At 43.0% G+C, this 13,433-nt stretch overlaps 1 protein-coding gene across 1 annotated transcript; it reads left to right on the forward strand.

Annotated features, from left to right (window-relative positions):
- Positions 1-229: 229 nt before the first annotated feature.
- Positions 230-13,354, forward strand: atxn1l (ataxin 1-like). Its single transcript, XM_026930782.3, has 3 exons — positions 230-537; positions 1,728-2,866; positions 3,776-13,354. The coding sequence occupies exons 2-3, from the start codon at positions 1,844-1,846 to the stop codon at positions 4,982-4,984; spliced, it is 2,232 nt and encodes a 743-aa protein (XP_026786583.3). The 5' UTR covers positions 230-537; positions 1,728-1,843; the 3' UTR covers positions 4,985-13,354.
- Positions 13,355-13,433: the final 79 nt, after the last annotated feature.

A 13,433-nucleotide genomic window follows, 5' to 3' on the forward strand; every position in this document is an offset into this window, starting at 1 on the left:
AGTGGTGGTACTCAGATCACAGGTTCCCAGCTCGGGTCTGGGAGAACCTCCAGTCATGTATGTTGTAGTGTTTTGCCTTCTCTAATACACCCCAGTTCAATCCAGGAAGAGCTGTATAGTTGAATCAGATGTTTTAGAGCTGTGAAAACATTAAAATGTGGAGAGTGTAGCAGTCTAGAACCAGGGCTGGGCACCTGTGATGGCTGGGTTAGAGGGGTGCCAAAACTTTGTGCAGTGCATCAGAAGGGCTACAGTCAGTAATTTTACATCTACATCTATACGTGGACCTGATAAACTTGCAACAGACTGTACAGATATGATATAATATAAATATAAACACGATATCTCTGAATGCGCTCAAAAGCAGCGCCTATGAATGCGCCTGTGGCCGTGACGTCATCAGTGCGCGCCGCTGGGGTTTCGTCGCTGGCCTCTGAAATGGGCACTAATCATCAGCCCTGATTTCACCGTTGATTTATGACACTGACTCACCAAAAGCCGAAAGCTCGAACGTAGGCAACATCATGACATGCCCGGGTAAGTCTGTGTTTCTAAAATAATTCATTAGGACTGAAAAAACGCGTTTTCCAAACCGTTAAATACGCGATTAGCAACTTAGCAACGGGTGGCTAGCTTTCGAGGTTGCTAGCTAGTTGGGATGTCCCCGTTAATGTGCAGTCCAGGCAGACGAATATTCATGTTTTGACATTTTTTGGGTTAATAAAGTTGTTTTTGAAGAACAACAATGAATTTTCCGAGCGTGTCTTTATCTAAAGAGAACCAGTATGCTATAAATATGATATGTTTATGTTTCTAAACAGGTTTCCTGTGCAGTTTTCCATCTTTGCTAGCTGATGATGTCCAAGCCCACTCGCCCCAGCCACAGCTAGCTCTGTGCTAATAGCTGCGCTGTGGAGCTAAAATGGGTTTCAGTAATTTTTAAAAAAGAGACAAGCTTTTAAACGAGTAACTTTTGTCAGCTGTGCGGTTTATAAGTGTGTAAAAAAAATCATTGAAATAAATTAACCTGCCAAATACAATGTGCTGAACTACTGGCAGCAGTTAGAACCTGAATGTCTGTCTTTTAAAACAAAAAATAAATAAATATAATAAAACTATTTTCAGTTTGCTTTTTAGATTCATAAAATAATTTTTTTAAAAAAAATAGCCCTTAATACAGCCTTTAACCATTCAGATGACAATAAATGACTACATGTACCATATATAGACTTTTTGCTAAGCAGCCTCTTTCTCCCTAAATAATTTTTTTCTTTATATTCTGAATAAATCTGCTTTCTTAGAGATCGAGATACAGTGAATACAGTGAGTCTTCCAGGCCTTCATTTCATATGCTTGCGTGCACAGAGACCGGCGTATTAATCGATCCTTGAGCTAAATATGTAAGGAATAAAACCTGACAGAGGAGTGCTGTTGTAGGAAAATAATTCACGACGTCGCTGTGTGATGAACTCTGAGTTCACGTTAGCACTCCAGAGTGGATTTCCTATAACGACACATCCTAAAGCGTTTTATTTCAACAAATTATCAGCGATAACATGCATCTTGTCATGTTACTGACCGTGTCAAAGCCACTGACACTGGAGACTCCTTTTATAAATCCTCCAATTCAGTAAACCTCCTCCTAATAGAAGACTTTACCATATCAACGAGCTGATTTTAAGGATTTTTGGAATTCTCATGGAGCGTGTTTGTTTGTTTGTGTTTAGGTAACGTGATGGAAGAGCTGAGCGAGAGGTTCCCAGAGCTGATTGCAGTGGTGCCGTGTTTGTGGCTGTCAGGCCACGCCTCTCACTAACATCGTCCACGTGTAATCCAGAGCAGCATGAAGCCAGCTCACGAGCGCAATCAGGAGTGCCTCCCTCCAAAGAAGCGGGACCTTCCGGTTAACAATGCTTCCACCGTTCCTAGCAACAGCAGCAGTAGCAGCAGCAGCAGCAGTAATACTGGAGGAGGAGGAGGAGGTGGAGGAGGAGACGAAGCGACGACGTCGTCGTCACAGAGCTCCGGAGCGAGTGGAGAAGCTCAGGGTGGAAGCGGAGGCGGCGAATGGGTCCGCACTCAACCTAACCTGCATTACGGAGTGGAGGGGCCGGAGAGCATCGCCCCGGGATTACCTGTGGATCAGTACAGCATGCTGTATAAAGTAGCCGTTCCTTCGGTCACCTACTCGCCCACCAGCCTCCACCCCGTGCTGGGCCACATCTCTCCAGCCTACACGGTTCCCTCGCCGCTCCTCCAGCACACCGGCATCCATTACCCTTCCCTCGGCTACGCTCCCATCCCGCAGTTCGTCAGCCCTCCGTACGCCGCCGCCGTTCCCTACGCAGTCCCTCCGGGATTCGTCCCCAGCCCCTTGATACCGGCGCAGTCTCACCTGGTGCCCTATCCATCCGTCATCCAGGAAGGCGTGGTCTCGTCCCCGCCTCAGCAGCAAGTTTCGGCTCACGCCTACGCCAAGGTGGCGGCTACAGGCGGCGTCCCGTTGGTGCTGGCGTCCGAGCAGGCGGCGGCCTCTTCTTCATCCTCTTCCTCCTCTTCGCAGCAGCCTCTAGGCGCCATCGGGATGATTCCCACAGCAGAGCGCGTCCCCATCTTCTACCACGCGTCGGCCAGCGACCGAGCCGTGCCGCCTCAGAGTGGCTCGATGGAGCAGGACCGAGAGGTGAACGGAGGAGATCGGGAAAACGGCAGAGAGAGCCTGCAAGACATGGTGTACATGGCGAGAAATCTAGCGGCGCGGCCGCAGCAAGGCACAGCCATAGAGCTGCACGTGGACCGGAAGATCTGCAGGCAGGAAGGAAGAGCGTCGCCCGGCCAGCGCAGCACCCCGGACACGGACCTGGAGGTGACAGGATCCTCATTTATTTTACTTTCATCATTATCGTTTTGACCGTTCAGGTGCTTTGACAAGTTTTTCAATTTTATTTGAATTACTGCTCAACAGCATCCATTTTGAAGATAGGACCAAAAAAAAATCTTGAAACAAATAATTACAAAAACAGGAGTCGCTGAACTAGATTAGTTTCGCTTCAGTATTTTTTTCTGAGTGCTCATGCTCGGTTTGATTCTCTGAAATATTTATCTGGGTTCATATTCAGGTCGTGGTTCACTTCTGGTTTATCAAGCCATCTTCCTGTTACGTATAACTTCATAATATTTTATTTAATCAATCACAAGTCGGTAACCCATCATATGTTTCTTAAGTAACCGTTTCGTAGTCGACATCGTGATCGTGTTTTGTGATTAGCGCTGATGCGTTTTTGTACGTCGTGGGAAAATGCGAGAGGTAATGTTCCGCATTATTTAATCTGACGTTGAAGCATTGTGAAACGATCCTTCCCCAAATTGACACCATTTAGGTTTCTCTGAAAATGACTGCTAATACTAATGTTTTTTTTTTTTTTTTTTTTTGTATGTAAATGATAAAGGATGTTGGAACTTTTGTCTTGTGTCATGCCTTTGAATCAGTATTCGTTACACCATAAATTCTACTCCACTTCCTTCCTGTATTAGCTGTAGTAGTGGTGCGTAGGCGGTTGAGCAATAGACAATCTGAGAGCCACTTCTTAGAAAGTACCGAGATTTTTTTTTTTTTTCTTTCTTTCTTTGATTTTACGCAGGAAGGAAATCTGATTGCGTAAGGGAAAAGGTCTAGAAATTGACTTCTTGTAAAACACGCAGCTTTTTTTATTTTTTATTTTTTTAAGCCTTTTACGAACCTCAGTATGACCTTTGAGTGTTTATTCGTGCACAGGTCCAGCAAGTGGTGGGGCGTCTGGCGTCGCCGGGCCGCGGCGTGAGTCGCAGGGAGGGAGCGTACGGCTCGTCTCAGAGTAGCAGAGAGGTTCATGGGGAGAGCAGGACGGCGTACACGTCACACCCCGCCAGCCAGCTGGACCCCCGAGCCCCGCCTCATCCGCAGCAGACAGCACAGCCTGGTCATACGGTGATCCTGCCGAACGGGCAGCCGGTTCTCATGCCCCTGGACTACCATCCTCATCCTCATCCTCAGACTAATAACGACGCTGCAGCTGAAACACCACAACACAAAATCTCAGACGCGTCAGGCGTGGCTGAGCGGGTGGTAGCGGTGGAGCTGCCCGCCGTCCCGACTGTCCCCGCCGTGCCTCCGCCGTCGCACTTCACCAAGGGCGCCATCATCCAGTTAGCAACAGGTGAGCTCAAGCGCGTGGAGGATCTGCAGACGCAGGATTTCGTACGCAGCGCCGAAGCGAGCACGGGGCTAAAGATCGACTCGAGCATGGTGGTGGACGTACGCGCTAGCTCACAGAGGCCCGGCCTGGTCGCGCTACGCTTCGCCGTCGGCGAGCGCCAGAGCAAAGTGAGCATTGACGTTCCTCCTGAGCATCCGTTCTTCGTCTTCGGTCAGGGCTGGTCATCCTGCAGCCCGGAACGCACCGCCCAGCTCTACGGCCTCACCTGCCACCACCTCCAAGTGGGCGACGTCTGCGTATCCATCACCCTTCAGCAGCATTCGGCGCCCCACCAAAAGCCGCCGTCGATTTCCCAGCAGCCGCAGCAACCGACACACAGCAGGACTTCCACCAAAGCCAACTCAACATCAGGAGCCTCCTCCAGCCAGCCTATGGGACCTCCGGCGCCCCAGAACCCGCGGCCTCAGGGTCAGCTCAGGATGGAGCGCGTTCACCGAGAGCGGGCCGACAAGGACGAGCCCTTAAAGCTGAGCGCATCGGGACACGGAGACGTGCCCTCCAGACCCGACAGGACTTCGGCAGAGCACACGCGCAGCCAGAGCAGTTATTATTTGCACACCGAGGCCCATGGGCCCTCACAGAGGCGTTGGTCCACCCCTGGTTTCCAAAGATACCCCGTCAAGAGGGAGGAGGGAGGCCTAGCCGCGCCGCCGGGCTCCTCTCGGCCCTCGTTCATCCCTCAGGAGGTCAAACTATCCATCGAGGGGCGCTCCAACGCCGGGAAGTAGCAGCAGACGCAGGACGCAATGGCAGGAGGGGAGGAAAGTGTCAGAAATGCGTGGGGGATGTGAAAAGAGAAAAGAGAGAATGTAGCCTAAGAATGTTTTTTTTTTTTTGTTTGTTTGTTTTTTTTTTTTCTTTTGAGATTTTGCACACAAACGATTTTATACACACACACACACACACACACACACACACACACACACACACCCACACCCTTGTTTTTAGGCAGCCCGAGAGCACTCAGGGCGAGTTAGTGCCAGTTTGTAACGATGGCAAGACCACCAACCATCTGGACTAACAGCTCCAGCTGGTAAATTATCTACCAAAGCCTTCCACGCTCTGTAATTCACTTACAGATGAAATATCATTAGTTACAGCATTCACAGCTCTTTTGAATTAACGTGTATTGAAGGACGTAACGGGGGGAAACCGGACGCAGCCATAGGATGTTCATAATTATGCCTGTTTTCCTCCCCACTTATAAATATATATATATATATATAGATATACAGATATATGAAATATACCCTGTACTTGATAGATAGTTTGGACTACCTAAAGCTAAAGGAAAGGCTCTCTCTCTCTCTCTCTCTCTCTCTCTCTCTCTCTCTCTCTCTCTCTCTCTCGGAGTGTCGTTGCTTTACTTGACAGCCGCTCTCGCGTTTGACTCGACCTTCTGTTTTTGTTTTCACGGCACGTCATTCTCACACGACTACACATCAAACCCCCGGCCACGTTTCTTTTCCCTTTCCCTTCAGGGCCGGCGTTTTTTTTTTTTTTTTTTTTTTTTTTTTTTTTCTTCTTTTTCTTTTCATTTGTAGCTCGAGAACGATCACCTCTTCCTGAATCAATCAAACGACCAACAATCAATATTTAGAAACGGCGTAAAAAAAAAAAAAAAAAAAGACGTATCGGTCACGTTTACACTGTCCGCAGTATCGCGCTCTACCTGTGCCACGTGTATTATTGTTTGTTTGTTTGTTTGTTTGTTTTTTTTTTCCCTACGTTAGTATTGAGGTTTAAGAAGAATCAGCATTCCAGCGTATAAATCTTCGGACTGTTTCATCGTTTCGTCGCGTCCTTGTCGTGGAGGCGGTGTTTGGTGTCGGCCAAAATCTTCACCACTGAAGAAAAAAAAAGAAAAGAAAGAAAGTGGTACAGGTTCTAGCTGCTGGAAATTGATTTTTATTTTTTTTTTTAAAGGAAAAGATGATTGCTGTGGAATGAAAGCAATAGCTTGACTTATTTTCACCCCTCGTGTAATTTTTTTCTTCCTGTGATGATACACCAGTCTGTGTGAAGAACCCGCCTTTTTTTTCTTTCTTTTTTCTTTTCTGTTTTCTCTCAATGCACGATGTTATTTTTAATTTCTTACGAATTCTCACCAGCGTGGGTTTCAACCAGGGCATATACGTGACCTTTTGAAACGACACGATCTCTCGATCTCTCTTCTTCTTTTTCCTCTCGTCATGTTATTAGAGATTCCCGCTTCTAAAATCTGAGCACAACCTCTTTTTCTGCGCAGGGCGTTTCGTTCAGTCCTCATCTCCTCGTTTTTTTTGTTATTTTTTATTTCTTTCCCCCCCCTTCTTTCCTAGTTGAGATATTTTTGTACAATGTAGGATTTCCTTCTCTGCAATATTAGTCCTGATGACTCTCGTCATTGCACATGGTGGATCAGGGCTGGGCGATGTGACACAAATATCGTATCGTGATACTCTGATACTTTCTTGATAATTTCTATGATACACAATTAAAAAAAAAATGTATGTAATGTCTACAAAAATAAATGATCCAACAATGAAAGGGAGAAGAAAATTCCGTAAAAGGTGCAAGACACAAGTTTGTTAATAAAAATACCCTAAAAATCGCATATTGCGATATTTGTGTATCGTGACACAAATATTTATCGCCGTATCGATATCTTATCGTCACATCGCCCGGCCCTGTGCTTGATTTTGTAGTTGATTGACACTGACCTTTTTTTAATTGGATTTTTTTTTTTTTTTTTTTTTTTTTTTGTATGAAGGGAAAACTTTCAGCAGTTTTGATTTTTATTTATTTTTATTTTTTTGTGAGAAACTGACAGGCGTACTCGACACTGTTTACAGATTAGCCAAGAAGAAATGCTGCAGTTTCATCACTGATTTTTTTTTTTTTTTTTTTTTTTTTTAGGTTAGTTATTCAACAAATTTAAACAGAAAATGAAAACGAAGTGCAATTAGATCTGGAGTTTTAAAAGAAAACATTTTAATATAAATATGAACATCAGACGGACGGCATTCCAGATACGAGCCTGACATTCCCGTTTAGCATTTAGTAAATCTTTTTTTTTTTTTTTTTTTTTCCTTCTTCTCAGAACAGCCATTTTATCACTTAATCTTAATCCGTATTAGACGTTTTTTCACATTTCGTTCACATTTTTAAAATCTAGCTTTACATAAAACATGCATTTTATCATGAGAATGATGCTTTTAGTTTTTTCCCCCCAGTGTAATAAGTCTTTTAAAGGAAAGGTTTTTTTTGATGGTGAATTGATGGATTTTTTTTTTTTTTTCTTCGTAGCTCTCATGTGACCGTTCTACAGGTAGCATTAACTCTCACCACGATATAAATACGTAGACTGACGGGTGGTTTGACCTCATTGACTATATGTGGTTGCTGTGGTGGTCTCGTACGTGTTTCTGGTTTCGAATGATCATTTTTAGAACTGATAACTTGTCGCTTTTTTGCGTAAATATCATTCATGGTCTTATATATTTCACGTTCAGTGGTTTGACAGCTCCACTTCTGTGCTTTTTCGATTAGGGATGCATCGATACCGTTTTCTCCCCCTATACCGTGTACGAGAAGATTATTTTGGTACTCGTCGATACCGAAACTGACAGAAATGAGTACCATTAATAAGTATTAATCAGTCAGGGACGTCATTTTCTTTAGCTGTTTGTGTGGGTTGCTGCCATGTGATGAGTTTTATGTTGAATTGCACCTTGACTGACAAGCAAGCGAGGGGAAAGTGTCTCAGTGCTTAGTGCTCGCTGAGTGGAACTGCTCGCACATGCGGCAGTTTCTCTGCACACTCGCTACACTGTTCACTCGCGAATATCTTTGTGTAAGCGCAATTCACGGCACGTTTGCGCTCGTTTTTGCACTCATGAACCATCTCTGGTTTATCATCATCCATGAAACGTTGTGTTGTCACGTCACGTCGTGTCATCTGTTCGTTAGCGCGACATCGTACACTAGTATCACCCGGTATCAGGTTGATATCAGAGTATTTTTTTTTAACGACTCAACGACCGATATCAGTATCCATATCGATGCATCCCTTTTTTTCAATATTAACTTCTCCGAATAAACTTCCCAGCTTCCTCTTTATCTCCTACCGCTGCCTCAAGTCTTCGTCTGTCCAAAGGGACGTGACCGCTCTGTTACAGCCGGTCTGAACAGACTCTTAAAATCTCATTCCGTTTCTGCAATGTGACCAAAAATAAAAAATAAAAAAAATTCCAGACAAACAAATGCAGTACGTTGGCTTTTTAAGGTCATTCCGCTCGGTTAAACAGTAGAGGTTTATTAGACAAGCAATACCCTTAGACAGAGAATTACCTGAACGATGGACGATCTCAGCGCTATGTTCTATGCAGTAAGTGCAAAAATCTAACTCTCGCAGCCGTGAACTCATCGACTCAGCAAAGGAACTGGACGTATTTCTTTTGTATCATGCACAAATTACGTTGTAATGACTCGCCCCAGTCACACTTTAGTTCCCCAACCATCATAGAGAAACTTCTTAAAGGGGAACTCCACGGTTTTTTTTTTTTTTTTTTTGTTTTTTTTCCTTATCAACCTGAACTCTGTTCGTTGTATCTGTACTGTGTGATTACAAGAAGACAAGAAACTTCACACATTTCCCCGAACAGAAAACCTGTTAACGACAATTTGACTTGCAGTGGAATCTAAAGGCAGACGTTGAACCGCAATGAACATTTTAAACGATTTCGCAGTTCTAAAATGCAAATTCAATCCTCCAGCCATTACACAGGAGCCAGAAAGGCGTTCCTATGAGACTGACATCAGAGAAAGAAAAAAAAAATCTCAACAAAACTGAATTTCCCAAGTTTCTGACGTTTGAGTAATACAGTTAAAACGTAGTTCTGGTTACTTTACACTTCCCTGAAGCCATACCACATCAGTGCCTCACGACGTTTTACACATAAGCACAAATTCTTCCATCTGAGAAAGTAGTTCTGTCTCTAAAAGGAGCAATTCTACACATTTTAGAGTTTTATTTCCAGAGCTGACTGACGAGTCCGACGTCTGTCCTTAGACTTCTAGTGTAAGTGAGTTTGGATTAAACTGGGATCTTTTTTTTTTCCCCCTCATTGAACAGAAATGTACTGAAATTCTGTATAATATATAATTACACATACGCTACAGATACAATGGATAGATATTGTGGTTTGGGAAAAAAAAAAAAAAAGCTTCCTTTTAATCTTGTTGCATTATTAGAATAATTGAGAAGGTCGGTTATTATTATTTTTTTTTTGTTAGCAGTCAGATTATGTTGCTAAAACTTCACAAAACTTGAAGCTTGTTATGTTGCTTGGTTACTGTACATCGTGTGTGTGTGTGTGGGTGTGTGTGTGTGTGTGTGTGTGTGTTTTATTCGTCACCCTCACTGCTCTGTTATCTCAGACTCCAACGCACTGCCTTACTGACCCCCTGCTAAAGGACGTCAGATTGTGTGTAATGAAACGCTTCAATCCTGTTCACTGTAACTGAGAAAAAAATCAACGCAATGTCCGTGCCTTTTCTGTGTGTACGTGTGTGTGTGTGTGTGTGTGTGTGTGTGTGAGAGATCCATCATGCTACACACATGCAGTCGCCACTTTGCTTCGACGAATAAGGGCTGATTTATACGTCATTAAACATTCTCATATGTAGTATAAACGTGACCACTAGGGGGCAGTGTGGAGAAAACATAATGTATAAAATGTAAAGAAAAGGAAAGTCGTAGAAAGTAGAAACTGATCGATGCTAACGCGCCAGTTTATTAACACACGCGTCTGGATTTCCCCCAAAGTGTTCATTTTGCCCTTCGTATAAATGCACGTAAAGCCGGGTATAGACTTACGATTTCAGCTCTCTTTTAAGATTATTACGTATCGCACTGTACGAAATCCAAATAAAACCTCGACTGAATTCTATAACAGACTGCGCGAGAATCCGTGTTCTACCATTTCAGGTAATACGATGAAGATCCTCTAACGGTAGACCTGCGATTACAGAAAATACGTACGATAATAGTTACGTCATTAATCGATCCAGGCTTTAAAAAAAAAGGGTAACAAGTTTAAGTTTTGTCATCTCCGCTACCGTATTTGTAGATGTCCTCCTATTGGTGGGTTGTAGCCGAGCGTCGTTGCAGCGCTCACACACTGAGATTTTAATCACAAGTTTCTCACGCTGCCAGAACTTTTTTCCGTTCTTTTCTCTGGCGAGCGTCGATCTCAGCTCCAAAGATTTCTTTGTAACGATATGCGGCCAAAATTCGTACAGTGTACAACCGACGCAAGTTCTTACACCATCAGACCTCTTTTCTGCTCGGTTCCTGTTCAGTCGTAGACACGCACAATGCATCTATTTCCAGATCCGCACGTCTGCTTCACTTACCCATAATCCCCCTCTCTTTACGTCTCTTTACGTTAACACGCTTACGCTAATCTTCGCAGAAGTACAAATCAGCCCTTAATCCCAATCCGTCACGGCTGCATGGTTCCCTCTCGTGCTCTCATCTCTTCATCTTCATGGCTTGGACGGTGTGATGTCACTCGTACCTCGCGGCACTCGTGCACACGGTGCACACACAGCGCCCCCTGTAGGAGAAGCGTAATAGCGCACGCTGGCTATTTTTAATGAACAGTACGTTTAAAATATATCTATATAAATATAAATAAAAACACGACTCATCACCTACATCATCAAATGAAAGATGCACTTATTCCAGTCCACACTTGGTTACGTAGTAACCTCCTCTAATATTGAATTATATGCGAAACCGTGTTAAAACAATCAACACTTGTGTATATGTGTGTGTGTAGATAAAAGATGAGCTTTCTATATTATCGAGCTTGCCTTAAGATTTGTCGTGGAACGAATGACGCGTACGTGCGGCTCGGAATCGCCCTCTCCGCCGCGAGCCGAAAGCAGGAGCGCGGCCGTCTGCAGGTCGACTGTCCCGCGTAAAGAAAGTAAAATTGTACGGCGTTTCACGTCGAGTTGCGATTTCCGTGAAATAGAGCCATGCACTGCTGACGTGGGCCTTTGACAAGCATTTACCTCAGAAACCTTGTCGCGGTTGGCGTTAGGAAATGAAGCGTTTCGCAGGAATTGCGCCTGTAATCGCGGTGCGCGTGTTGCGAAGGCGTGGCACTGACGACTTGCATCAGGTGACCATTTTGTGCTGCATTTTGGGCTCTGGATAGATGGATGGATAGATGGATGGATGGATGGATAGACGCTCAAATCTTTTCTCAGTCATACTATCACGTTGTTTTTTTTGTTTGTTTTTTTGCCTGACTTCGTTTTTGAGATGTTTTACGACCCGGAATCCGTGTTCACGTTGTGGTTAATTTATCGGTTTTGCGGTAGAAGTGGAACTGAGACTAAAACAGAGCGAGTGAGAAAGTTCTAATGGTTGAAACTTTTTTTTTTTTTTCCTTAAAAACGATTAATTATGTACTTTTAAATTGTACCTTGTTGGCACTAAGTGACACTGCTTGTTTTTGTTTTTTTCCTTTCTTCTCCTTCTTTTTTTTTTTTTTTTTTACGTGACCACATAACCAGTTTTAAAAGAAACAAGCGTCTTTCTTTAATGCATAAAAGAACCTGCAAAATATATGCAATGATGTGTATGTAATATTCAATCCTCAAGTATAATCCAGGTTATATGGACTTTGTATAGTGAATTTTAATATCGTATGGCCGTACCAATATGTATTAATTCTTCTCAGAAGCCTTAGAAGTCGTCTACCCAAAGTGCTCCCTTAGAACACCCTACACCTACCTGAACTTTACAAAGCATTAATAACTATATTTTGTTGCGTTTTTATTTGTACCCTTTTTTGGAATAAAATAGATTTGTACTGTATATTTGTACCTCTCTGTGAACTACTTAGGGCAGTTTTTGTTTCGTTTTGTTTTTCGTTTCGCTGTCTTAATTCTATGTACGGACACAAAGATATTGTATTTTTATTGTTACAGCTAACTTCTTGGAAACATTGCATTTATCATGTTTGTTAAGTAAACACAATATAATATATATAATATTACCAAACTGGCCTGGCTCCTTTTCTGGATTTGTCTCATGTTTTCTCAAGTTTTTTGTATTATTTTTAATTTTGTGTTGTTTTCCTGTTGAATTTCGGATAGCTTCATCATCTTGAATAGGTTTATTTATTTATTTTTTTGAGAGATTTAGTTTTGTTTTAATATTATAGTTTACTTCATAAATATTTCAAGTTTTTTTTTTTCCTTTAAAGGTGCAATAGTCAATTTTCTTGCTTATTATTTATGGTAAATCACCTTGGAAATATGTAGAATGTGAAAAAAAATAAGTTGAAGCAACAGTATCGTATCGGCACACGTGTATTACGTGCGTAAGGAAACATGTCTGTGTTTTACACCGGCCTCCTGTCAGTCATTTTATAGACCACACCCCCAACGCATTTCACTCCGCCCCCATTTCAGTCTGTTCAGAAAGGAAACCATGGTGGAGTTCATGAAGACTCCATCCATCTCAGTGAGATACTTCTTACTGTCAGCAAAAAAACAGGAAAACGAATAAATATTGAAGAATAAACATTTCCAAGAGGGAGAAGCTTATTGCTAGCAAAGGGGATGACGTTGCAGAATTAGCGATGTTCCTCCTGTATAAACGTCCAAATGGCCGGATTTACGTCACTCGCTGTGAATGAACCACATTCTTAGAAATGTAACCAATGCTAGCTAACACTCAGTCCAGCTAACAATGCTAACTAGCTAGTCACAGACTGTTTATAGTGTTGGTCAGGTCAGGCTAAAATGCTAACACTGTCACTGAGTGAACGCGATGGCCTGCGTAGATTCTGGAGGCGTGGCTTTGTGTACATGGGCGGGTTCAAGGAGTAAAAAAAAATTGTTCCAATGTTGTACTTCTACACTAGAGGTCCAAGATTTGCTTATCTGGGCTAGCTACTATTCTTAATGTTGGCTAACATCTTTCTTTAAAGTTACGAAACTGATTTCATGAAAAGAGCTTTTAATTTCATAAGAATGAAATCGTAAGAAGAGGTATGAACGTAATTCTATCCATTATAACTTTTTTATTTATAAATTAAGCTGATTAATTTTTTCCTACTCTGCTTAGCCGAGTCGTTGCAGCTTGGATGGTGAGAATCTGTGCTGTTTTTT

Source organism: Pangasianodon hypophthalmus, chromosome 11, assembly GCF_027358585.1.
Source record: "Pangasianodon hypophthalmus isolate fPanHyp1 chromosome 11, fPanHyp1.pri, whole genome shotgun sequence".
Lineage (NCBI taxonomy): Eukaryota > Metazoa > Chordata > Actinopteri > Siluriformes > Pangasiidae > Pangasianodon > Pangasianodon hypophthalmus.

What these genes read in the sequence shown, in the direction of transcription:
- atxn1l (XM_026930782.3), top strand. Translation starts at nt 1,844, where the DNA reads ATGAAGCCAGCTCACGAGCGCAATCAGGAGTGCCTCCCTCCAAAGAAG. An exon ending in CCCCGGACACGGACCTGGAG is followed by an intron (nt 2,867 to 3,775) that starts GTGACAGGATCC and finishes ATTCGTGCACAG; the next exon opens with GTCCAGCAAGTGGTGGGGCG.